Below are 23398 nucleotides of genomic sequence, written 5' to 3'. Positions count from 1 at the left end.
CACCTGTTGCACACCCACCAGGCAGACCCTCCCTTCGCAAGAGCACTCTCGAACCGAGGGTACCCTTACTCCTTGGTGCTCTTCTGAGCCTCCTTGGCGTACTGAGACGCGTAGGGGTTCAGGCGAAGCATGACCTGCTTGTTGATAAGCGGGTTCTTCTTCTGCACAGCCGAGCGGCGAGTGAGAGCATCGCCCTTGGGGGCGTTGAGGGAGGACTGGATCTCGGAAGAGTTGATGAGACGGGTGAGGTCGGCCTGGGAGACGACGTTGCTGGGGAGGAGGAAGTCGCGCTTGTGGGCCGAGGGCTCGGTGGTGGAGCCGTAGATCTCGTCGAGGGCCTTGAAGGCGGCCGAGGTCCAGACGACGAAGCGGCCAAGGTGACCGCCGGGGGCGAGCTGGAGCAGGTTGAGGGCGGTGACGGGGCAGGACTCGACGCCGGGAATGTTGCGGAAGCCCTTGACGAGCTCCTTGCCATCGACGGCGGGGTCGTAGACGACGAGGGGACCGCGGCGCTGGCGGTGGCGGCGGCCACGGAGCTTGCCCTTGCCGGCGCGCAGCTTCTTGGAGCCCTTGACCTTGTCAATGTCGGGGCCGGCACCGACAGCCTTGAGGATGGCGACGGAGCCAGCGGTCTTGAGGACGGAGCCGGCCTCGAAGATGCCAGAGTCAATGACGAGGGGCACCTCGGCGACGGTCATGACCTGGTGGCCACGGGCCATCAGCAGGGGCGCGGCGGCCGAGGCGGCGAGGGCAGAGCAGGTGGCGTAGCGTTTCTGGCCCTGGTTGACCTTGACGTGCCACTTGCGCCAGATCTTGGTGGGAGCGAACATGCGACCGGAACGGCACATGTTACCAAAGGCGGCCTGACCGGCGCGGTGAGTACCACCACCAGAGACACGGGGGATACGGGCGACGGCACGTCCTGTTGAGAAATCCTGTCAGCGTCCACTCCTTCAAAGATGCCTCATTCTCCCGTTTCTCGTCACCCCCCCAGTGTAGACTAACCAGTTCCCCAGGACTCGGCAGAGGTCTGGTGACCAGCCTTCTCGCTCACGGCGTAGGGCTGACGCTTGTTCTTGGCCATGCCCTTGTGCACCTCCTGGACAATGTCCGGGCGGATGGGGCTGCTGAAGACAGCGGGCATGGGGTGGGTGTTGCCAGTGGCAGCACCATCTTTGCCGATGATGGAGACGGTAGGTCGCGAAGCCATTGTGACGGTGGGACTTGGACCTATTCGAAGCAGAGTCAGTATTCCGTTCGATGGAGTCCTTCTGCGTCGCTTGTCGACAGGAAAGAGGGCGTGCGTACCTCGGTCGTGATGCGGCGTTGGTTTGGGGATGTCGGGGGGGATTCAAGGTTTGACGTTTGGCGGGCCACGATAAATTTCACACCAAGGAATTTTCGCTGCGTGGCTGTTTGATTTGGTGGGCGCCCTAAGAAGCACTGGCCCGCCGCTGAGAGTGGAGTGGGAGCCCTGCGGCGCCGGCACGTGACCTCCATGTCTCCCGCACAGTTCGTACTGTGCTTCAATCACTGTGCGGTGCCGACCTTTCACCGGCTGCCCCTCCAAGCGATGTCGGCAGCTAATGGCCACCCCGCCTCCAAGTTCTGACGTGACGGGCTGAAATTCTAAAGTTGGGACTTGAATTGAAGCATCACCACACAACTGCACAATTCACAGCAACCATGGCTCAACAGTAAGCTGCATTCCAATTGCAAACAGACCAATGGCATTGTATCTGACAATGGCGGCAGTTCTGTTCTTATGCTCGGTGCGGGCTTCGTCACCCGCCCCACGCTCGACGTCCTCGCTGAAGCTGGCATCCCCGTCACCGTCGCCTGCCGAACCCTCAAGAGTGCCCAGGAACTGTCCGCTGGCGTTAAGCTGGCCACGCCCATCTCGCTCGACGTCTCGGACGAGAAGGCTCTGGATGCCGAGGTCGCCAAGCACGACCTGGTCATCAGCTTGATCCCCTACACCTTCCACGCCCTGGTGATCAAGTCGGGCATCCGCAACAAGAAGCATGTCGTCACCACCAGCTACATCTCGCCCGCCATGATGGAGCTCGACGCGGCTGCCAAGGAGGCTGGTATCACCGTCATGAACGAGATTGGCATGGACCCCGGTATCGACCACTTGTGTACGTGCCATGTACCCATCCATCCCTCCATCAATGCCTGCTGAAGCACGCTAACGCCGTAGACAGATGCTGTCAAGACCATTGACGAGGTCCACCGCGCGGGCGGCAAGATCAAGACCTTCCTCTCCTACTGCGGTGGTCTTCCCGCCCCCGAGGACTCTGACAACCCTCTCGGCTACAAGTTCTCCTGGTCGGCACGCGGCGTCCTGCTCGCCCTCCGCAACGCCGCCAAGGTGTGGGAGAATGGCAAGATTGTCGAGATCGCCTCGGAGGATCTCATGGACTCGGCCAAGCCCTACTTCATCTACCCCGGCTACGCCTTCGTCGCCTACCCCAACCGTGACTCGACCCCCTACAAGCAGCGCTACAACATCCCCGAGGCCGACAACATCACCCGCGGCTCCATGCGCTACCAGGGTTTCCCCCAGTTCGCCAAGGTCATTGTCGACATTGGCTTCCTGAGCGAGACGCCCAGCGACGTCCTGAAGCAGCCCATTGCCTGGAAGGACGCCACCGCCCACGTTGTTGGCGCCAAGTCCAGCAGCGCCGCGGACCTCGAGGCGGCCATTGTCTCCAAGGGCAAGTTCGCGTCCGAGGAGGAGAAGCAGCGCATCCTACGCGGTCTCCGCTGGATCGGCCTCTTCTCCGACGAGAAGATTGAGCCTCGCGGCACCCCTCTCGACGTCCTCTGCGGCTCGCTCGAGAAGAAGATGCAGTACGCCGAGGGTGAGCGTGACATGGTCATGCTGCAGCACAAGTTTGGTATTGAGAACGCCGACGGCTCCGAGGAGTGGCGCACCGCGACGCTCGTCGAGTACGGTGACCCCAAGGGCTACTCGGCCATGGCCAAGCTCGTCGGTATCCCCTGCGCGGTGGCCGTCCAGCAGGTCCTGAACGGCACATTGTCAGAGGAGGGTATCCTGGCGCCCATGTCGATGGACATCTGCGAGCCCCTCATCAAGGAGTTGAGGGAGAAGTACGGTGTGGAGATGATTGAGAAGACCATCTCGTAAGCGCGCGGCGACCAACCTGCAGCAGATAGGACAAAAAGGGGACAAAAGACAAAGTAAAAAATGATAGACTGGTGTATACCAACACCGCCACCATCCAGCGCGCGCCATGAGTGAAGATATCGTTGTGCGCCTGTACCTCGCCAATTCACTCAGGGAAACCACTCACGCAAATCAGATCAAGCTCATCCTGTACTATTCGGGAAACGCTGTCATCGAACGCTGTACTCCAATTTCATCAGTCATGTCCGTCATTCCCATGTCTTCCATTCGCTGATCAGCCTTGCCACTTGTTCCTCTGTATACGCGTCATCGTGCCCCCCTCTGTCAAGCTTCACCAACTGGGCGTGTATATCCATCTCCACCTGCATTCGCTCAATGACCTTGGCGCGTAGATACTTGGAGTCGTTGCGCCGACAGGCCTTGCTGAAGATCTCTCTCATTCTCTCCGAGTACAGCTGACAGGTGGCCAGCTGGAGTCGTTGCGGGTCCTTGTAAAAATTGCGCGCCAGGAGATCGGTGCTGATCCTCGGCCGCACCACCTCATTAAAGCAGTCGCTGCAGACGGTGAGCTCCGGCAAGTACTGCATCGTGTGCCAGTACGCGTTCGGTATCGGGGTATCTTCGCGGCACTCCTCGACTGCACTTAGCCGCTCGATCTTGGACGCGAGGGCGCTGACGTCGGGCGGCTCATTGTTCCTCACGGCCCTGTCTGCAGTTGTTTCAAAAATATCAAAGTATAGAGCAAATCGTCGACGCTGTGGTTTGAAATGCAACGCGCACACACTAGGAGGGGGCTCGGGGCGTGCGTCGGGCACAAGCGTCCCCATGAGGTTGGGAAGAAGTACCTCCACCATCTTCGCGCATTGGTAGCAGACGGTGAAGTTCGGGACGGTGCGTCGCTTGTACGGGTCCCTTACGGTGAACCAGTTCCTGTGCGCCTTGCGGCTTCCAGGACACGGCTGGTTGCGTGACGCAGCAGCAACGTTATCCACCTGGTGCAACAGCCTCAGGTCCGGGTGCTCGTTCTTCAGCGTGAGCAGGTACGCGATGCGATACCAAGGCGACGAACCGAAGTCACACGCCAAGGGCCGGTCTGTCGGCCGCAGCATGGGTTGGAATTGCGTGCGGAATTCAGTGTTCGCGAATACAGCCTGGTAGCAATCTGGGCATACGTTGAGGTCTGAGTGCGGGAGCGTGAGCCAATCCATTTTGCCTGCAACGGGCTGCTTACGAGGACATTCCGGAAATTGAGGCACGCCGTCCAGGGCGTGTCCTTCGGAATAGCGTCGGTAGGAACCGATGTCTTTGCTCACTGGCTGCCTGTCTGTCGGTAGCCCGTCCCGATCGGGATCAAATGCTTGAGGGGGCCACATATTGGAATTAGCAGAACCCTGCGTGCCCGAGGCTGTGCTGTGGAAACTGCTTTCCATTGGTACCGACGCTGGTAAAGGCACAGCGGGCGTGGAAGTGGATGGTGCTGGTTGGCTAGCATGCGGTGGTACGCGAGGTGGTCTTCCCGAAGCGAGATCATCCGGGTACGAGCGATGAAAGTCGCCCGCAATGGGGAACGTTGCAGAAGCCCTTGGGTGCATAGAAGGTTCGCGAGCACCCACGATGGGCGTGGTCTGGGTTGTCGCAGAGAGATCTCGTGAGCGAGATCGATCATCGACCCAGCGTGCTCGTTCCTTTTCGGAGACATGCCGCGGTTCACTATCCTGGTGCACCGATGTCGACTTGCGGCGCGGACGAGTCGAGGTACGTGCCGAGCTTGCCTCTTTCTCGTCGCTCGATCGGCTGCCTTCCTGCCGTGGCCTGGGTCCCCTCGGCCTTTGCGAGGATGCTGACACGGGGGTCGGTTCCTCAGGTCGTCTTGGGGGCAGCTGGCTCTCCCGCCTGCTGCCGCGGGCTCCCAGCGGCTCGTCTCTGTACCTTGGTTCGCTTCGGTCGACAGACACCTTGCGTCTTGACTTCCTAGGATCGGGGTTTGATTCCGAGCGCATGCCACGAGCTGGGCTCAGGCTTTCGCGTCGCTGTGGCCTGTCTCTTCTCCGGTCATCTGTCAGGTTGGTGAAGCTCTTCTGGTGAGCCATGCGCCGCGGTCCCGTAGTTGACGATGCAGTCTCGTAGTAGACCCTGTCGCTTCGGCTGGAGCCATTCCTCACCGAGTCCGGCGTTAACAAGTCCTCCTTATGAGACACCCCGGGCCTTGCAGAAAAGGCCTCTGGCCGAGGACCAACGGCAGACTTTGTACGTTCTTTCCGGTACGCCGTATCCAACGCTGGCAGATCCTGCCTGCTCCTTCTACGAGGATTGGCAGGTCGTGGCTCTGCCGTGAGCTTCTCTTCAAAGACAGGCTCATACTTGCGATCAACGTGTGGGTAGCGTGGCTGCTCGCTATCGGACTGGATCTTGCGACGCCTCTCTGTGTCTGATCCTTCGTCTTTGTTCTGGCTCTCCGCCGGCGCACTAGGTTCAGGCGAGTCAGGAACGAGCACGAAGCGGCGCTCGGGATTGTGCTCGTGCACCTCGAGCAGGATCGGGTGTTGCTCAAAGTCGCCCCGTGACGGAGGTTCGTCTGCCGATGTGTCGGTGCACAGGGACCCAAACTCCTTGGCCAGCGCCTCTGCCTCGTCTTCGCATGTCGGCGGCGGTGGTGGTCGCGTGCGTGGTGGTCGCGGATCGGCCAGTGCCAATGCTCGTTCTTGCTCGGTGCGAGAAGAGTCGTCCACAAGCACAAAGTCGAGCGGCGGTGGGGAGCTGTCTGATTGCGATGTCAGGGTTGGAGATTGCCCGCTGTTGTTGGTGAGTGCGTTGCTCTGGTCTGCAGGGTGGGGAGGACCGCATACTGTTGCGCAGGCTTTGCTCGCGATGTTTTGAAGTAGCCATTCTGCAGAACGGCCTGAAGGTCGAGTTGATCACTCATGGTGCACCGCAAAATGTTATCGTCGGGACGGGTTCCAGCATGATGATCGCCCGCCACGGCTACAGCGTCGAGTCGTCTGCAGAAGGCCTGCGATAGAGTTGTGTCCTCCACCGGATGGCAAAGCGCGTGGATGAGCTTCTGCAAAGGCCTGTCGCCTCGAATGATTGATTGTGCTGCTGCGGATGGCGTGGACCAGCACAGCAGACACCCAGGAGGGGGGGGGTTAGTTGGAGGATAAGGCGAGGGGTACCAAGCAATTGCAGGCAAACAATCAAGGATGTGGGAGGATGTGTCGGCAGAAGGAAACGATGCTGGCGTCGCAATTCATCCAACAGAAAGCCTGTGTCAAGGGCGAGGATGTTTCGAGAAGCAGCGGAATGTCAGACAAGCAAAGACAGCCCCAATTACGTGCATTGATCAACAATGCGAGCCACCAACGGCCGACTGGAGCCCTCTTGATGGCACCCAACGCCCATGTCCGGATACCGGGCCACTAACTCAATTGTCTGTCATGGAGGGCCGATGACGTTCCAGCCTTGTTGACGCCCGACTGCATGGACTTGGCTTGGCCTGTCGGGCCCCGCCCTCCTTCACCGGCCTCACGAACACGCCCAGTTGCAGTCGCCGCGACGACGTACCTATACTTGTTGATATAATTATGCCTCCTCCAAGGTACTGGTGCAAGTAACGAACGTACTACGTATACCTCAAGTTGACCACCCGCCCGGTCAAAGTGTAGGCCAAGATGATTCCCTTCTTGTGGTGCACCCTTGTCCACGTGTCTGTCGCACAGTAGTAGCTGCCGCGCGCCTGTTTGATGCACATGTTCCATGGCTTAGACTAGGATCAGCAGGCATGTTTTGTCGACCGGTCGACCGACGAACAGCGGACCAGTACACTGGTCGACAATGTGATTGCGGCGATGCCGACTGTCATCGCCAGCAGCCCACTGGTGCTTGTGAACATCAACTAACCCTACAAAGCTCACGCGCCAAAGATACACACAAGGGCGTGGACATGGCTTCCAAGGGCGGCTGGCGTGACTGTGAGGAATGTAATACATTCAGACGCCACTTCTATATCCATTACTTTGAAGGTGAGCGCCTCAGTGTCGAGACCTGGGTAATATACTTTCCAGCCCACCAAGATTAAGGTACCCCTTGAACGCCAGCGCAGACCCTTCAGCCCTGCGCCTTGTGTGACAACCCTTGATAGCTTACTGGTACCAACGCCCACCATCAACACTGTCAACCTTTGTCTAGGCCCTAGCGGACACATGGCAAATGCGCCTGCTGCCCTCTTCGACGTGACGTTGTCCCTCCTTAATCTTCCAAAAGATCGGCAATGTCTTCGTCCTCCTCCTCCTCCCACCGCCTCTTCTCCTCAGCCTCGAGCATCTTCTTCAGCATGACACGCTGCCTCGTCCTCGCCTTGGCGCCCCAACCAGACACGCCCGTGGCTTCAGCGCCCTCGTCGTCGTCGTCGTGCTCCTCCTCCTCATAAGGCCCGGCCTTTTCCCCGCGAAGCTGGTTGGGTGAGATCTTGGCCTTTTCCTTTTCCGCCTTGTCCTGCTTCTCCATGCTCTCGACTTGCCTCTTGCCGAGATATGTGGTGACATAGGGGCGGAGGAGCAGGTAGGCGCCCACAATGACGACGAGACGTAGCCACTGATGGATAGTCATGTCGTTGAACGCATTGGACACGTTGCTACTGGCATTCTGACCGAACTTGAGAAACTGATAGGTGAGCTTGCCAAAGTCGTTCAGCTCAGTTTGGCCAACCGGCGGCTCGTCCTCGTGGCTGGACATTTTGGTGACGGTGATAGTGTAGGAGGTGATACAGAGTCAAGGTTCACGTAGCGTGAGAGGTGGTTGATGGCTTTTCCAGAGAGTCCGAAAATGCGTTAATAGGAATCCAGGTACGTCCGTTGAAAAGGATGCAGCGCAAAATATTATATATCTGTCGTTGAGTGAATTGGAAGGGCCGGAACAAACGCGAGGGCGAATCGCGTATTAGGAATGAAATATTCGGCTCATCTCTGATTGATGGATTTGGCCGAAAGTGGACTGTTCGAAGGACGCAGTGCCGTTGTCCGAGTTCATGTTAACGAATAGTCCCTCATAGCCTGAGCCCAGCAGCAAAAACCACAATGCATTATACTGCTGCCGCTGTATGATGATGTAGACAACTGCAATGTCTTGCTCCATTACATCCAGTGTAATGTGTGGTACCTTACCTGGTCGATTGGACTTGGCATCGACATGATCATTCGCGTGCTCACGTGACCTGGCACATTGCTCCGGCGACTCGACCCCCTGCGCGGAACCAGCTTCAACGCCAGTCGACGATGAACTCTGAAAATTTTGGCGGCATCATCTCGACTTGACTTGACTTGCGTCACCCTCCCCCCGGTCACTCCGTTCTCTCTCCATCTCTGTTCTTCTAGACCTTTTTATTTTCTTGTAATTCTGGATTTCTGTCTCTCGTCACAAAAATGTCGACCGCCTTCCGATCGATCGCCCCATTCTTGCGCACCGCGCGCCATGGCCTCAAGACCAGCAGCCCCCTTCAGTCGGCCTTGAGGACTCAGTCGACCGCGGGTCTGAGCCACGTCTACCGCACATACGCCACCTACGAGCGATCAAAGCCCCATGTGAACATTGGTACCATTGGTCACGTCGATCACGGCAAGGTAGAATCCACAAATTGACCGGAAGCTACTGTTGAATACAAGAGACTCACATGGGGGTATAGACTACTCTGTCCGCAGCCATCACCAAGCGCCAGGCCGAGAAGGGCTTTGCCAACTTCCTCGAGTATGGCGCCATCGACAAGGCTCCTGAAGAGCGTGCCCGTGGTATCACCATTTCGACTGCCCACATCGAGTACTCGACCGAGAACCGCCACTACTCCCACGTCGACTGCCCTGGTCACGCCGATTACATCAAGAACATGATCACCGGTGCTGCCAACATGGACGGTGCGATCATCGTCGTCGCCGCCTCTGATGGCCAGATGCCCCAGACCCGTGAGCACTTGCTGCTCGCCCGTCAGGTCGGTGTCCAGAAGATTGTCGTCTTCGTCAACAAGGTCGACGCCGTCGACGACCCCGAGATGTTGGAGCTCGTCGAGATGGAGATGCGTGAGCTCCTGACCACCTATGGCTTCGAGGGCGACGAGACCCCCGTCATCATGGGCTCTGCGCTCATGGCCATGCAGAACCAGAAGCCCGAGATTGGTGCCGACAAGATCGACGAGCTCCTCAAGGCTGTCGATGAGTGGATCCCCACCCCCCAGCGTGACATGGCCAAGCCTTTCCTGATGGCTGTCGAGGACGTCTTCTCCATCTCTGGCCGTGGTACCGTCGTCTCAGGCCGTGTCGAGCGTGGTGTCCTCAAGCGTGAGGAGGAGGTCGAGATTGTCGGCAAGGGTGGTGAGGTCATCCGCACCAAGTGCACAGACATTGAGACCTTCAAGAAGTCGTGCGACCAGTCGCAGGCTGGTGACAACTCTGGTCTCCTGCTGCGTGGTATCCGCCGCGAGGACATCAAGCGTGGTATGGTCGTCTCCAAGCCCGGTACCGTCAAGGCCCACAGCCAGTTCCTGACATCCCTCTACGTCCTCACCAAGGAGGAGGGTGGTCGCCACAGCGGCTTCCACGAGCACTACCGCCCCCAGCTGTACCTCCGCACATCGGACGAGGCTGTTGACCTCACCTGGCCCGAGGGCGTCGAGGACGCTCGCCACAAGATGGTCATGCCCGGTGACAACGTCGAGATGGTTGCTACTCTGACTTACCCCAACGCTATTGAGGTTGGTCAGCGCTTCAACGTCCGTGAGGGCGGTCGCACAGTTGCCACTGGCTTGGTTACGCGCATCCTGAAATAAGCAAGCAATGATGGGGAGGTAGTTGTACTAATATAGGGCCTGGCGGATATGTATGATGATAGAGGCTGTATGATATCAAAATCATGTACAAATGCACAATCACTTTCCCGCTCAAGTTCAGAAATGTCTTACGAGTCTTGGTCACAGTGGATTTGCCGATGGTAGACCGATGCACGATAGGCTGTAGCCGGCGCACTGTTGGCCGACATGCTGTCGCAGTGTGAAGTAGTAGTTCGACATGTTCGGTGTGATTGCCCTGCGAGAGATGCCTCCGCTGTCACACTGGTCTCGAATGAAAATCAAGGGTGCACGCATCACTTCAATCGCCACTGTCGTTGTGTTGTAGTGTTCCAATGCCATAGGATTCGTCTATCACCTCCAGAGAGATGCTGTGTGAAACGCGACTTCTCAAGTCCAGCAAGCCAAGTAACTCCTTAATCCGAAGCCCAGAATGCTTGTGCGCGTGGCTTTCCGTTCCATCGCGACTTTTCCCGCCGTTGAATATCCACCCCCGGTATTCCTCCTCTGCAGATTTCGTTTCGGTCGTTTAGCGGAACTGTAGTGACGATGAGGTCAGTGACTCGATTCGTTGGTGGTGCGTTGTTTCCCCGTGATATATGTACCTTGGTGAAGCCAATGTCCTTGGCCTTCTCGCGGAAGCACTGACGGCACAGGTTGAGGTCGTACTTGCGGACGAGACCGGCCTTGTGCTTGCAGACGCGGCTAGAAATCGAAATGTCAGCCCCCATTTAGAACCATCGTCCCAGATCGCAATCCATCCATCCATCCATCCATCGATTCGGACCATTGGGGAGGGGGGGAAATCGTACCAGGCGCGAGAGCCCTTGCCGTAGGTGCGCGGGCGCGAGTTCCAGACACTCTCGTGAGACATGATGGCGGTTTGTGTTGTTCGTTCGGGGTGAAGAACCGGCGGAAGTGTCGTCGTCGAGCGTTGGGCGTTGGGGTGGAGGGATTCGCAAAGGGCCAGGCGCGGGAAATTTTGTGTGAATTTCGTGGTGTCTGCAGTGCAGCCAATCCGGACTGAAGGGTTGGCCAACCCCGTGTGTCGCCCCACCAGTGTGCGCAGCTGCACGTGACTGCTATCTCTACCTGAAGGTAAGGTACGCCAATGCCACGCACTCCTCAGCCACAGACATCCGCCAGCCACACTTGACAATTTGGAGGTCTCGGTGACGCTGGCTCAACGTGGGATTGTTTAATTCCACTAACCCGCCCTCTAATTTCTTATGTGCGATTTTTTTTTGGTAAAGACCCTTATTTGCTGACGGCTCTATCATACTTGACTCTGAACGATGATCGATAAGGTAGCTGAATTCCAACGTTGTGCCGTACTTCAATGTTCTCATGCCGTGATCAATTCATTCCAAAGGGTCTCACCGCCAAGCCGCCCCGCCACCCCTACGTGCCTGTAGCTCTGCGGAGAACTCGCCTCAAGCTCCGGACCGGGACTGCTGCTGCTTGCTGATTTCAAAGCGACTTTGAGCATTTCAGTCATTTCTCCCATCCCATTTTCCCTCCACTCTTCCAGCTGCTGTTCCTAAACACAGCTCCATCCTCTACAATGTTGTTGAAGCGCTTCTTCTTCAGCGCTCTCGCTGCCACAGCAGCCGCCCGCTCACAGGTCATCGACCTCATCCCTTCGAACTTTGACGACGTCGTCCTCAAGTCCGGCAAGCCCACGCTTGTCGAATTCTTCGCACCGTGGTGCGGTCACTGCAAGAAGCTCGCCCCCATCTGGGAAGATCTTGCTGTCACGTACGAGAATGCCAAGGACAAGATCCAGATCGCCAAGGTCGACGCGGATGCGAACCGCGAGTTGGGCAAGCGATTCGGTATCCAGGGATTCCCTACTCTGAAGTACTTTGACGGAAAGAGCGATAAGCCCGAGGAATACAAGTCTGGCAGGGATCTTGAATCTTTGACCGCCTTCATTGAGGACAAGACTGGTATCAAGTCCAAGAAGAAGCAGGAGTTGCCCAGCGACCTCACCCTGCTGACCGACGATACCTTTGATGCTGCTGTTGGTCAGGACAAGCACGCCATGGTGGCCTTCACTGCACCCTGGTGCGGCCGTAAGTCATATGCTGGTGATCGTATTCGCCAAGCTCTTAGCTAACAGCATGTCAGACTGCAAGAAGCTCGCTCCAACTTGGGAAACTGTTGCTACCGACTTCTCCAGCGACTCCAGCGTTCTGATCGCCAAGGTCGACGCGGACTCTCCCACGGGCAAGGCCACTGCCAAGGCTCACGGTGTCAGCGGGTACCCCACCATCCTATACTTCGCTCCCGGCAGCAAGGAGGGCATCAAGTACACAGGCGGCCGTTCTGAGGAGGACTTGCTCACCTTTGTCAACGAGAAGGCTGGCACCCACCGTCTTCCCGGCGGTTCCCTTAACGTCACTGCCGGCACTATCGATGCCCTGGATGCAGTGATCCTCAAGCTGACCGGCTCTAACATTGCCGAGATCTCCACTGAGGTCACCGCCGAGGCCGAGAAGCTCAAGGAGACTGCGCAGTACAAGTACGCCGAGTACTACGTTCGCGTTTTCACCAAGCTAGGCGAGAGCGATACGTACGTTGCCAAGGAGCTAGCTCGCCTCGATGGCATCCTCGCCCAGGGTGGTCTGGCCCCTGCTAAGCGTGACGAGATTCAGAGCAAGGTCAACGTGCTGCGTAAGTTCATGGCGCAGCTCGCTGAGAAGGTCCAGGAGAAGGTGGAGGAAATCAAGGATGAGCTGTAGTGGATTCAAGGTTACATACAAGGAAAGACATGAAAGACATGAAAGACATCACGACGGTCGGATGAATATACGAAAAGGCGAATGAAATCAATATTCAAATTGATCAAAAAAAGACTTGATGCAGGCCGTGATTCACTATGTGTACCCTTTGTCATGCCGTGCCTTGCGTTCTCTGGACGATATCATGATTTAGAAGGGCTCCCTTGAGCTTCCTTCGCCTTGCTCTCCATCAGTTCAGTCTCGAGTTTGTCAATACGTTTGGCCATATCATCCACTGCGGGTAATATGTGTGAGCAACGGCATGAACGACAAGGATGTACGGCTTGCTGTAAACTAACTCTTGGCAAAGATCTCAGAGGAAACTGCGGCGAATTTGGTAGACAGAGTGTTGAGCAGCTCATCCACAGCGGCCGTCACATCAGGGCGGACTTCTTCTTGTTGCTCCTGTGATTCTCAACAAGTCAGCATGTGTAAGTGAAGCTTGGCTCAAGGGTGGTATGTTCCTACGTTTGCCTGTTTGGGCGCCTCACTGGGCTGCTGGTCTGACATGGTGTGTCTCGATGCACTTGATGTTCAGGCAAAAGATGTTTGGTGTGTGCCGTCAGATACGGGTGAGACTTCGATAGTACTGTCGTCCAGGGATATATCTCCTTAGCTGTTTGATTGAGCTTGGATGTGCCGCGTCGAGAACAAGTGGGACGCGCCCCCACGATTAGGCACGGCAGCGAGATACGTCTTCTCCAACATGACGACTGTAGGAGCCGACCCCAATCTAGGACTCGACATCAACGCACTCCTGTTCATCAACTGTGCAACCGACTTTCGCGCTATTCCTCGAGTGCCGTGCGAATCCATAAGACAATTGCTCGACTCCTGCCTGCGCTACGCTTCGTCCCGGAACATAGTATGACGCATTCATAGTCAGCGTCGCTGACGCAACCGAGTCAGCCAGCCATCATGTCTCGTCAACCCCAGAACACGGCCGGCTTCTTCATCTTCATATTGATGATATGGATGATATTCCCCGATACCGAAAGAAGCGCTGAGACGTTTCTTCTGTCAGACCTAGCCGGCGAACGAATACAACGGTTCTGGACAGCTCTGCACGTGCTCGGCGACACCAGATGGGGTGACTTTGCGCCGACAAAGGAGCAGGCCAAGTGGGTGAACCTGACGGGCTTTCGGCAAGAGGACGGTTTCTCCTGGGATGGTCTTGATCATTTTCGTCGGAGATCAGTAGACTTTAGCCGGTATGCCTTCTCTGCTGAGGGCGAAGAGCAACTATGGGATTCCGCCAAAGCGCTGCCGGTTTGGACCAACGCGTCAGGCACATTGCATGGGGAGTGGCTTAATACGGAAGCCATTGCGCCACGAAGCTACGCGAGTCACAATCTGAGCGCCAGTACGCCGGACATCCACTGGGTTGGGGATGATGCGCCTTGGGCGCGCAACATGACAGGCAGGCAAGGCAGAGTGGTCGTCATGCTCGAGGGCAACGCAACAGACCTTGAGTACGAGCAGCTTTCGGTGGACGAGGCACCTTTGGGCGGGGGCTCCGTCAGAAGCATCAAGGCCAACGTGCAGATTGAAGATACCCACGGCTCGCACCATAACTGGGAGATGCGACTCTGGGGAGCTCACTGGCCGCGCAAAGGCGTCATCATGTTGACGACTACGAGCGAGAAATTCGAAGGTCTATTTGGGTTACCGCACTTGACACCCGGAGCGGATTATTTCCGTTCGAGCCAGATGCTGTTGAACGAGACGCTGGCGCGCACACTGAAGACGAAGGAGAGGGACATTTACGTCGATCCAAACCAGCCATGGAGCTCCGACGTGGACAACTCAATGTACACAAAGTATCCCTATCCTCATTGCGAATTTGTCATGTACGGGCAGCTGCAACCTCCTACGCGACAGAGCGTGAGCTTGACGAAGCCCGAGTCGGAGAGAGAGGCGCTTGCGAATATGATTCATGCGGTCGAGTCTGAGCTTGAAACGCCAGTGGGAGCTCCCCTCAGATCAATACCTGACATGCAAATGTCTGCCGTCATCTACTCACCCGACTGTGGGGTCTTCCTCGAGACGAAAGGGCCACCAGACTTTCCCCCGGGGCAGACACACCATCTTTTGGGGTTGAAGAAGGAGATTCACCTGCAACAGGTCAAAAAGTGGCTTCTTGTCTTCGCCCTGGTCGTTTCCCTGCAGGTCTGGCTTTTGAGGCGGCAACGGGTCGAGTCGTCGACACCATCAACAATGGCACGTGTGAGCTTCTCGACTATGGGCATGATGCTGCTCGTTGACGGCATGACATTCACAGCGGCTGCTACATGGGTGTCATCTGCAGCGTCGACGTTTCTGCCTACTCTGGTCCTCATGTTCTCCAGCTTCCTATCCATGACAGTGGGAGGTGCCTTTCTCGGCAACATTCACGATGTCCAGCTCCCGGAAGGCCGCGATCGTCGAGATAGGAACCAGCAGGTCAATGGCGCCTCTGGAGCGAACGATGCGACAGCGGATGCGCAGCCAGCAATGGCGCCTACTGGGGCTCAACAGGGCGGTGCTGAGTCCCTTTTGCCGGCTCCTGTGACGGCTGGCCGCCCCGCCAACGCTGTCCCGGACCCGGTCATTATCCCTTCTGACCAGGACATTGATGCTGAGATTGCTGAAGGCGCGGCAGCTGTTCCTCTTGTCGGTACGAATCAGCCGCGTGCAGAGGCGCGCGCTCCTGTTCAGTCCTTTCAGAGTATAGTTGGGCGCTTTATCCTACTCAGCCTGACCATCAGCTTCCTGATCATCTCCTCCACCACGTGGAATCCATCGTGGCGATCAGGCTTCCTCAATGCACTGGGCTCCATATACCTGTCGCTATGGGTACCACAAATCTACCGCAATACGATGCGCAATTGTCGCCGTGCGCTCAAGTGGGAGTTTGTTGTGGGGCAGTCTGTCCTGCGGCTGCTTCCTCTGGCCTACTTCTGGGTTAAGGAGGATAACTTCCTCTACGCGTCGCCCGAGCCCCGAGCGTTCCTGGTGATGTGCACCTGGCTCTGGGTGCAGATTGTGATCCTAGCAGCCCAGGACATTGTCGGCCCTCGCTTTGGCGTGCCCGTAAGCTGGACGCCGGATGCCTGGGACTACCACCCAATCCTCCGCGAAGACAGCCTCGAGGCCGGCGGTCTCCCCATTGGCCTGGTCATGGATGACCATCCAGGTCTTGCCGACAGTGAGGAGACAACGAAGAACCACAACACCCGGACGATTGATTGCTCCATCTGCAGGGAACACCTGGAAGTGCCGGTCATCAAGTCTGGGAACGAGGCCAGCGGAGTGGCCGGGGCGCTCGCAAGAAGGCTATACATGGTGACCCCGTGCCGGCATATATTCCACACCGCATGCCTTGAAGGATGGATGCGGTTCAGGTTGCAGTGCCCGATATGTCGTGAGGAGCTGCCACCTCTGTAACTGTACGACCTTGTATAACATAGCACATGGTCGGGTTCATAGCATAGCCCGCGTCATGATACCCAAAATGACATTACCCATCCTCTTATATACAGACACCGTATGATACAGAACTCGTACAACGCAATGCGACATGGACGTTCCCCATCATTTCTTCCCCTCGGACTTGTTGTCATTCTCGCTGCCCTCCTTCTTGCCCGAGTCCGGCCTCCAATTCCCACTCCAGACCTCGGCGATCTGGTCCATGATAATACCCGTCATACCCTTGCCCTCTGCCAGCTTCTGCTCATGCTCTTCCAGCCTCTTCTTCTGCCAATCCTTGCCCTCGCCGCCCATCCACACATCCTCCACAACCTTCCGGATACCGCCGTCCTTATGCTCCTGCGCCGCCGCCGCCGCCGCCGCTGCTGCCTCTCCCTTCTCTCGCGCCAGCTGCTCCTTGTGTTCCCGCAAGATGCGCTGCGTCTCCCTCGCCTCCTTGGGCAGACCCGACATGCTGTCGGTCATGGCGTTGGCGCGTCGCTGGAAGCGACCGTAAAAGGACTCGCCCGTGTACACGCTCGCGAGGTGGTTGGTGGAGAGCGAGAAGCCGGTGAAGAGGATGAAGAAGCGGAGGTCGACCTTGCGGGGTGGGAGGAGCATGGCGGCCGGGCAGATGATGGCGCCTGCGATGGCGGCGTTCTTGAGGAACTTTTCCGTGCCCTCGGAGGGAGGCAACGGATGGTCGACGACGGGCATTTTGGGGAGTTTTTACTGGATTGTGGGATGCTTTCGACTTAGTAGTAGTGATTGCGGTTGTTTGTGATGTCGTCGTTTGGGCTGGATATTTTGATGGTGGTCGTGATGCAGTTGACGACATCGACCCTGCAAGGTTTGGTAAGGGACTTTTTTTCTACCAGGGTCCGAAGGCGTCGTGCCAGGACGCGTTGCATGTATAAAGCACGAACACTCCTACGACAATGAAATTACTACAAGTTTTTCAATTTAAAGCTGCTTACATTGCGAACTCGATACCGAGTTTTTTTTATTTACACGTGTCAGAAGATGTTGCACCGCCGAAGTACACATTTACATGTAAGTGGCTTTTGGTGGTCAATACTCCACGATGATTGCTGGCTCACGTATTTTGAACGTCAGTCAGGCCATTGTTGCAAAAGCAAATAATCCCTTTATTGTTATGCCCTTAGCACTGCCAGGGATGCTCTCTGGAGGATTACAGCGACCTGCAAGCAACGCGAAGCGCATACGTATCCGTTCAGATGGCAGATGCAGGGTAAGTGGGTGAGCTTGCTACCAGAAGCAGCTGGCAACGTGCGTGAGAAGTGCCAGGTATCTTCCAGCGTTCAGAAGTGGCCGTCACGCAGAGCTGCTTTTGGAAATATCCGAACTGCTGGAGCCTCTACCAAGGTCCAAAACCATGAGTATCGTCCGGGTCGGCCGCCAATCCTTCCCACTGTTCCCAATCGTCGATATGCAATGCACACATCGGGCTCCGGAGTGCGGTATCCACCTTGGCCGCGGCCCGGCTCCAGATGAAGAGGGCCCGGGTTCGGATGCCATCGAGAGTGTCAATTCTGATTCCAGACCAGGCCGGACCATATTAATGAATCCAGTACGGAGTACTCGAGGTGTCTAGTATGTTTGTCGAGGACCAGTACTCTATCCCTAAGTCGACCACCGTACTGTGATAGGCCAGTATATCCAAGGCACCTGCCTCTAGGCGGTTCAAGTTATGGGTGAGTGCTGCCTGAAAAAATCAAAGTAGCGCCCGCCAAGTTGTCCGCCTCGAAGGACGACCGACCAACATCCCAGTCGCTTGATCTGGAGCTGTAGTTGATGTTCAGTAAGCGATACTGCCCGCCGTCGTGGCCTCAGCCCGCTGGCTTTGCCCCGAAGCGGCTCATCAACCAACACCCCTTCCCCGGCAGGTCACCGCGCTGAGGCGCAGGCACTTGTTCGATTCCAGATGTCACTGCGACTTTCAGCCGCTCGCCTCGAGCAGACAGGGATCTTGTGCAGACTTCACCCACCAACAAGCGAGACTAAAAAGAAGGGGATCGGTGACTGCATGGCACACGAACAGACCGTGGCAGGCAGATCTTCTGGCGGTCTGGCATGAGGATGAAATCGTATTGCGTGTAGTTATCCCACGGGCCTCTGCTGCTGAGTCTGCTCTCAACTGACGCCGTCGAGGATCAGCCAGCACCATCCCATCAATGTGCGACGACGCGCCCAAGCAGAAACGTGGACGCCAGAGCCGGCCAAAGGTCAAGACGGGCTGCGCCAACTGCAAGTAAGGAAACAATTCTTGTCCAACCGTACTGGGAGACCTTCGCTCACATTCGAGCGAACAGGCAAAGGAGAATCAAGTGTGACGAGAAGCGTCCGGCATGCACCCAATGTGCTCGCAGCCACAAGGACTGTACTGGCTATCCTCCACCTCCACGCCATGCCGTACCATACGCCGAGCTTCGTATAGCGTCGAAGCCCGCGGTTGCAGCCGCAGCACTTAAACTGGCGAGCACCGCGGGACCAGCATTCCTGGCGCGTGAAAGGGGGCTCCCTCCCCGAAGGCCCAACTGCCGGCAGCAGACTGCACAGTCAGGCATCGGAGCAAACTCGACATCGCCAGCGGGTTTCACGCCATCACCAGCCGGCAATCCATCACTCAATGTATACCGGCCGGCCAATAGCATTCCCTTGAAGGGCATTGAGATGCAGTACTTTGACCTGTTCCGAATCCACACAGCATCAGAGTTGTCAGGGTACTTTGACTCCATCTTCTGGACCCGGCGTGTTCTCCAAGAGTGCCATAGCGAGCCGGCCATTCGCCACGCGACTATAGCACTCGGGGCACTCTACAAGACACTCGAGAAATCATGGCAATCACCACCACCCACAGACGAGACCAGCCCGGCGCCGTCTTCGTCGATACATGGCGAGAACGTCATGGGCCATTGGCAGGTGGCTGTACGGCAGTATTCAGAGGCATGCAACGCCATGATGCTCCTCGACGGGCAAGCACCTGGCTCTCACCGCACGAGGCTCATGGCTAGTGTCTTGCTGGGCTCGTTCGACGCCTTCATTGGCGACCACAAGCAGGCGATCATCCAGGTCCAGAATGGACTCGGACTCCTGGCAACTCTGCAGCTCCACCGCCCCAGCCAACACAATCCGGGATTTTATGGTGTTGAGGAGGAACTCGTCACCATTTTTCGCCGACTCGCTATACAAGCCAAATCCTACGACCTGGCCTTTCACTTTCAAGAACCATATGTCATCCGCCTGGACCCCGAGGAGCCTCTTCCGGAGAGTTCTTCGGCACCCTATCCAGAACGCCCATCAAGCTTTCTATCGGCTCCGCCTCTGGACAGGCAACTTACCAACCTGCGCGACGCTCGATTAGCATATGACTGGCTTTGCGAGCGAGGTCTGCGCTTCATAGAGCGACTGCACCAGATGAAACGGCAGCCCTTGCCCCTCTTCCCGGCTTCATGGCGCCAGTACAGTCTCGGTTTCCAGGCTGAGATTGACGACTGGAGCAGCGCCTTCCAGCCATTGTTCGACTCCCGATTATCCTCTCCTCATCTCGCCATGCAAGAAAGGTCCGGAATCGCAACGCTCAAGATGACGCAGATCAACATCAAGATCATCATGATGTGCCTGTTCAACAGCAACGAGTCCCATTTTGAGGTCTTTATGCCCCAGTTTCAGCAGATTGTGAGCCTTGGGCAAGAGATCATTGCGAACGATGAGAGGGAGGCACGGGAACAACACTGTGCCTACCAACAGCGGTGTCTGCACAGGCGATATGACGACCCAGCGGACGTTACGGCAGGGGGTTACACGGCGTATCACATAAGGCCGAGTTTCAGCGCAGAAATGGGCGTCGTCCCTCCCCTGTTCGTCGTCGCGACCAAGTGCCGCGAGGGTATCTTGCGGAGGAAGGCCATCGAGCTGCTGCGTAGTAGTCCCCGACGGGAGGGCATGTGGGACAGCGAACTCGCCGCGCGCGTCGCCCAGCTGGTGATGGACCTTGAGGAGGCGGACAACCCAGAGATGGCGCAGCCCCAGCCCCAGCAGCGGCAGCAGCAGCAGCAGCAGCAGGGGATGCCGCTGAGTATTGAAACGTCTGCGGTGGAAAGCGGCTCTATCGTACCGCCCGAGGCCTATCCAGCCTCGCGCAACCGACCGATATCAGAGGAGAAATGCCTTACGATCCAGTCGATCGACTTTGACCTGCGAGCGAAGTTCGCTGACCTGCAGGTGGGGACGAGGTCTGCAGGCAACAGCATGGCAGAGGCGGATGACAAGAGGAGGCTATTGCACATAGTGTGGTGAGCATTGTTCAATGAGGACAGGATGCCAATAGCGTACGGTATCCTTCCTAGGAAGTCCACCTTTGCCTAAGTAAGTAGCTGCCGACATATGATACTAAATTGTACATGTAGAAGTATAGTTGAGTAACGCTAGCGGTTTTGTCGATTGTGATGTTTGTATAAAAAGGGGCTCGCGGGGCTAAGCGTGCCATGGCCCTGGAGTGATTGCCATTTCTGGCGAGGGGGATGCTTTTGCTTTCTGTACAGTACTATTCAGGTAAGGTAGTCATGTCCTTGTACTTTACTGTAAAGTCAGTACAGAATTCATCGCCTCTCACGGTCCATTCGCAGTCGTGAGCCATACACTCGTCATCATCCAACGCGGACTGCATGAACAACTTGCGACACAGCATGACCGCGATGACCTTGTGGTGGTGGACCGCGTATCTCCACAACAGCAGGCGCCCGTCTGTCAAAGGCATCTCCATCTCGTGTGCTGCGCAGCAGCAAGCTGCTCGACACGCATCTGAGCTGCGGCGTGTCAGTCATCAACATTGGGCGCCATGACAGCTCAGCCGTCTCAGCTACACATGTGCTGGTGCTGGACCGCAGCCAGCTGGTACCACAATGGGGGCTGAGCGTTTCCTAAAAAAAGAACAGGGGTCTCGACAAAATTATAGAGCAGCAATGCCCCGATTGGACGTGGGGTCTAGTGTGGCTTCTTATGTCCGGCAACACTGCCACTGTAGGCATGCAGGCGCTGGGAAGCCAAAGCCACTGGCGATCACTTCACTTCTGACGTTAGGCCACATACTTGACATACGTAATCCGGTGGGAGGGCCTCTCGCCCTGTTTCGCATCTCAGCTCTTCTCCTCGTCAACAGACTTGTCCTCTCATTCTTTCCAAATTGCCCGTGTCATCTCGGATTTACCTCATTCCATCCCGTTCACTCCCTCGGAGTCCCTCTTGGCGCACTCACTCTCGCTCACGCAAAGGCCCATCTGACACGTCGGATCCATCCATCATCCAATTGCGGGACGAACACAAACAAACACAAGGATACGACTTTTCCAGTCGCCAGCCAACCTCGTACAAGTAACCTTTCCCACCGAGGCTGGACCCTCTCTTTCGCTCAAGGCGTCCTGGGGCTGTTGAAGTCGCAACGCGCATTCATTCGCTGTGTCAGTGGCCGGCTTAATTTCCCCCTCGCCTTTGTTCTACAGCATCGGCATTCTCTAGTCGACGCGGTGCAGAGTCATGGCCTCCAACCAAGACTACTACTCCTCCTCCTCTGGCGCTCAGCAGCAGCCAGGGTCCCATCTCCCACCGATACGGTCGCCCTCGCCCGTGTCCATGCTGGATCCTCGCTACGCCAACTCACAAGCAGGCACGCCTGCACCATCCTACCACACGAACCCCTACGCCGCGCCGCCTTCCACGCTCGGCTACAACAAGACTCCTTCGCCCGCACCGTATCCACCAGACCAGCCCTCGCGCACGGGGCCGTCGCCTTTCGATACCGTTTTCGACGACAATGTTTACCCGATAAACTCGAGACACGACCCTGCCGCCGCGAGCAACAGCGACATGTCGCAACAGGGCTACTATATGCAAGACACGGGCTACTATGGCCATGGACGAGGTGTCCCGAATCACCCAGAGGACATTCCGCTCCAAGATCACGCGGGAGGCAAACCAGGAGACCCTGAGATGCTCAACGACCACGTGTACGATACGCCCGACGGCTCGGGAAGGCGCAAGAAGAGGAAGCAAAAGATCGCGCTGGGCCAGCTGGGCATGATCGCCTCGGACAAGAAGCGCATCCCCTGGTGCGTCTACATCTTCACCGTAGCCCAGATTGCCGTGTTCATTGGCGAGATTGTGCAGAACGGCATCCTCACGGGCTCGCCCATTATGATCAAGCCGCAGTTCAACTACATGATCGGGCCGTCGACGCAGGTCATGATCAACATGGGGGCTCGCTATGCCCCATGCATGCACATCGTGCCCCAGATCCAGGGCTCCGATATCGAGGTCAAGTTCCTGTGTCCCAACGCCACCAGCTGGGAGGAGACGTGCCCTCTGTCGACCCTCTGTGGCTTCGGAGGCGACGTGCCCGATCCCGTGTTTGACGGCAACGAGGACCAAGATCCACGCCCGAACCAGTGGTACCGCTTCATCATCCCCATGTTCCTGCATGCCGGCATCATCCACATTGGGTTCAACATGCTCTTGCAGCTGACCCTGGGACGGGAGATGGAGCAGGTCATCGGGTCTATCCGATTCTTCCTTGTCTATGTGAGCTCTGGCATCTTTGGCTTCGTCATGGGCGGCAACTTTGCGCCGCCCGCGATTGCCTCGACCGGAGCCTCGGGTTCCATCTTTGGCATCCTGGCGCTCAACCTGCTCGACCTGCTGTACTCGTGGAGCGACCGCAAGAGTCCCGTCAAGGATCTCCTGTTCATCTTTGCCGACATGATCATCTCCTTTGTCCTGGGTCTGCTGCCTGGCCTTGACAACTTCTCCCACATTGGCGGCTTCCTGATGGGTCTAGCCCTGGGCATCTCGGTCCTTCACTCGCCCAACGCCCTGCGTCTGCGGATCGGCCAAGACACGACGTACGCCCGGGTGACCGAGTCCGAGGCAGGCATCCAGCCCTTCCTCAAGAACCCCACGGCCTTCTTCAAGGGCCGCAAGCCCCTTTGGTGGGCGTGGTGGCTGGTGCGCGTCGGCGCCCTGATCCTGGTGGTGGTGGTTTTTATCTTCCTCATCACCAACTTTTACACATCTGCGCACAGTTGCGACTGGTGCAAGTATCTCAGCTGCATTGTCAGTCGTCCCTCGTCCCAATTTTTCAGCGATCATCCTGCTAACAGCGACTAGCCC

The 23398-nt window shown here is 57.0% G+C and overlaps 10 protein-coding genes across 10 annotated transcripts; 6 read left to right on the top strand and 4 right to left on the bottom strand.

The window, feature by feature from the left end:
- Window positions 1–65: 65 nt before the first annotated feature.
- On the bottom strand, window positions 66–1210 carry J7T54_002124 (60S ribosomal protein L4-B-like protein; the record flags this gene model as incomplete). Its single annotated transcript, XM_051504731.1, has 2 exons — window positions 66–922; window positions 1006–1210. The coding sequence occupies 2 exons, from the start codon at window positions 1208–1210 to the stop codon at window positions 66–68; spliced, it is 1062 nt and encodes a 353-aa protein (XP_051363820.1).
- Window positions 1211–1686: 476 nt separating this feature from the next.
- J7T54_002123 (saccharopine dehydrogenase) lies at window positions 1687–3154 on the top strand (the record flags this gene model as incomplete). The annotated part of the gene is made up of 3 exons (XM_051504728.1): window positions 1687–1697; window positions 1756–2141; window positions 2208–3154. The coding sequence occupies 3 exons, from the start codon at window positions 1687–1689 to the stop codon at window positions 3152–3154; spliced, it is 1344 nt and encodes a 447-aa protein (XP_051363819.1).
- Window positions 3155–3402: 248 nt separating this feature from the next.
- Window positions 3403–6077, bottom strand: J7T54_002122 (uncharacterized protein; the record flags this gene model as incomplete). Its single annotated transcript, XM_051504727.1, has 3 exons — window positions 3403–4334; window positions 4386–5911; window positions 6001–6077. 3 exons carry the CDS (start codon window positions 6075–6077, stop codon window positions 3403–3405), a joined length of 2535 nt encoding a protein of 844 aa, XP_051363818.1.
- Window positions 6078–7399: 1322 nt separating this feature from the next.
- On the bottom strand, window positions 7400–7885 carry J7T54_002121 (Processing of GAS1 and ALP protein-like protein; the record flags this gene model as incomplete). The annotated part of the gene is made up of 1 exon (XM_051504726.1): window positions 7400–7885. One exon carries the CDS (start codon window positions 7883–7885, stop codon window positions 7400–7402), a length of 486 nt encoding a protein of 161 aa, XP_051363817.1.
- A 686-nt stretch (window positions 7886–8571) lies between these two features.
- J7T54_002120 (elongation factor Tu) lies at window positions 8572–9965 on the top strand (the record flags this gene model as incomplete). The annotated part of the gene is made up of 2 exons (XM_051504725.1): window positions 8572–8769; window positions 8832–9965. The coding sequence occupies 2 exons, from the start codon at window positions 8572–8574 to the stop codon at window positions 9963–9965; spliced, it is 1332 nt and encodes a 443-aa protein (XP_051363816.1).
- A 1582-nt stretch (window positions 9966–11547) lies between these two features.
- J7T54_002119 (Protein disulfide-isomerase-like protein) lies at window positions 11548–12727 on the top strand (the record flags this gene model as incomplete). Its single annotated transcript, XM_051504724.1, has 2 exons — window positions 11548–12058; window positions 12114–12727. The coding sequence occupies 2 exons, from the start codon at window positions 11548–11550 to the stop codon at window positions 12725–12727; spliced, it is 1125 nt and encodes a 374-aa protein (XP_051363815.1).
- Window positions 12728–13684: 957 nt separating this feature from the next.
- J7T54_002118 (Transmembrane E3 ubiquitin-protein ligase-like protein) lies at window positions 13685–16192 on the top strand (the record flags this gene model as incomplete). The annotated part of the gene is made up of 1 exon (XM_051504723.1): window positions 13685–16192. The coding sequence occupies one exon, from the start codon at window positions 13685–13687 to the stop codon at window positions 16190–16192; it is 2508 nt and encodes an 835-aa protein (XP_051363814.1).
- A 147-nt stretch (window positions 16193–16339) lies between these two features.
- On the bottom strand, window positions 16340–16930 carry J7T54_002117 (uncharacterized protein; the record flags this gene model as incomplete). Its single annotated transcript, XM_051504722.1, has 1 exon — window positions 16340–16930. One exon carries the CDS (start codon window positions 16928–16930, stop codon window positions 16340–16342), a length of 591 nt encoding a protein of 196 aa, XP_051363813.1.
- A 1478-nt stretch (window positions 16931–18408) lies between these two features.
- Window positions 18409–20533, top strand: J7T54_002116 (uncharacterized protein; the record flags this gene model as incomplete). The annotated part of the gene is made up of 2 exons (XM_051504721.1): window positions 18409–18485; window positions 18547–20533. The coding sequence occupies 2 exons, from the start codon at window positions 18409–18411 to the stop codon at window positions 20531–20533; spliced, it is 2064 nt and encodes a 687-aa protein (XP_051363812.1).
- A 1236-nt stretch (window positions 20534–21769) lies between these two features.
- On the top strand, window positions 21770–23395 carry J7T54_002115 (rhomboid protein-like protein; the record flags this gene model as incomplete). The annotated part of the gene is made up of 1 exon (XM_051504720.1): window positions 21770–23395. The coding sequence occupies one exon, from the start codon at window positions 21770–21772 to the stop codon at window positions 23393–23395; it is 1626 nt and encodes a 541-aa protein (XP_051363811.1).
- Between the last annotated feature and the right edge of the window lie 3 nt (window positions 23396–23398).

Source organism: Emericellopsis cladophorae (assembly GCF_022114955.1).
Source record: "Emericellopsis cladophorae strain MUM 19.33 chromosome Unknown NODE_10_length_638493_cov_120_236322, whole genome shotgun sequence".
Classification (NCBI taxonomy): domain Eukaryota; kingdom Fungi; phylum Ascomycota; class Sordariomycetes; order Hypocreales; family Bionectriaceae; genus Emericellopsis; species Emericellopsis cladophorae.
Note: the sequence above shows the minus strand (reverse complement) of the source record. Positions and strands in the feature narration are given on the sequence as shown.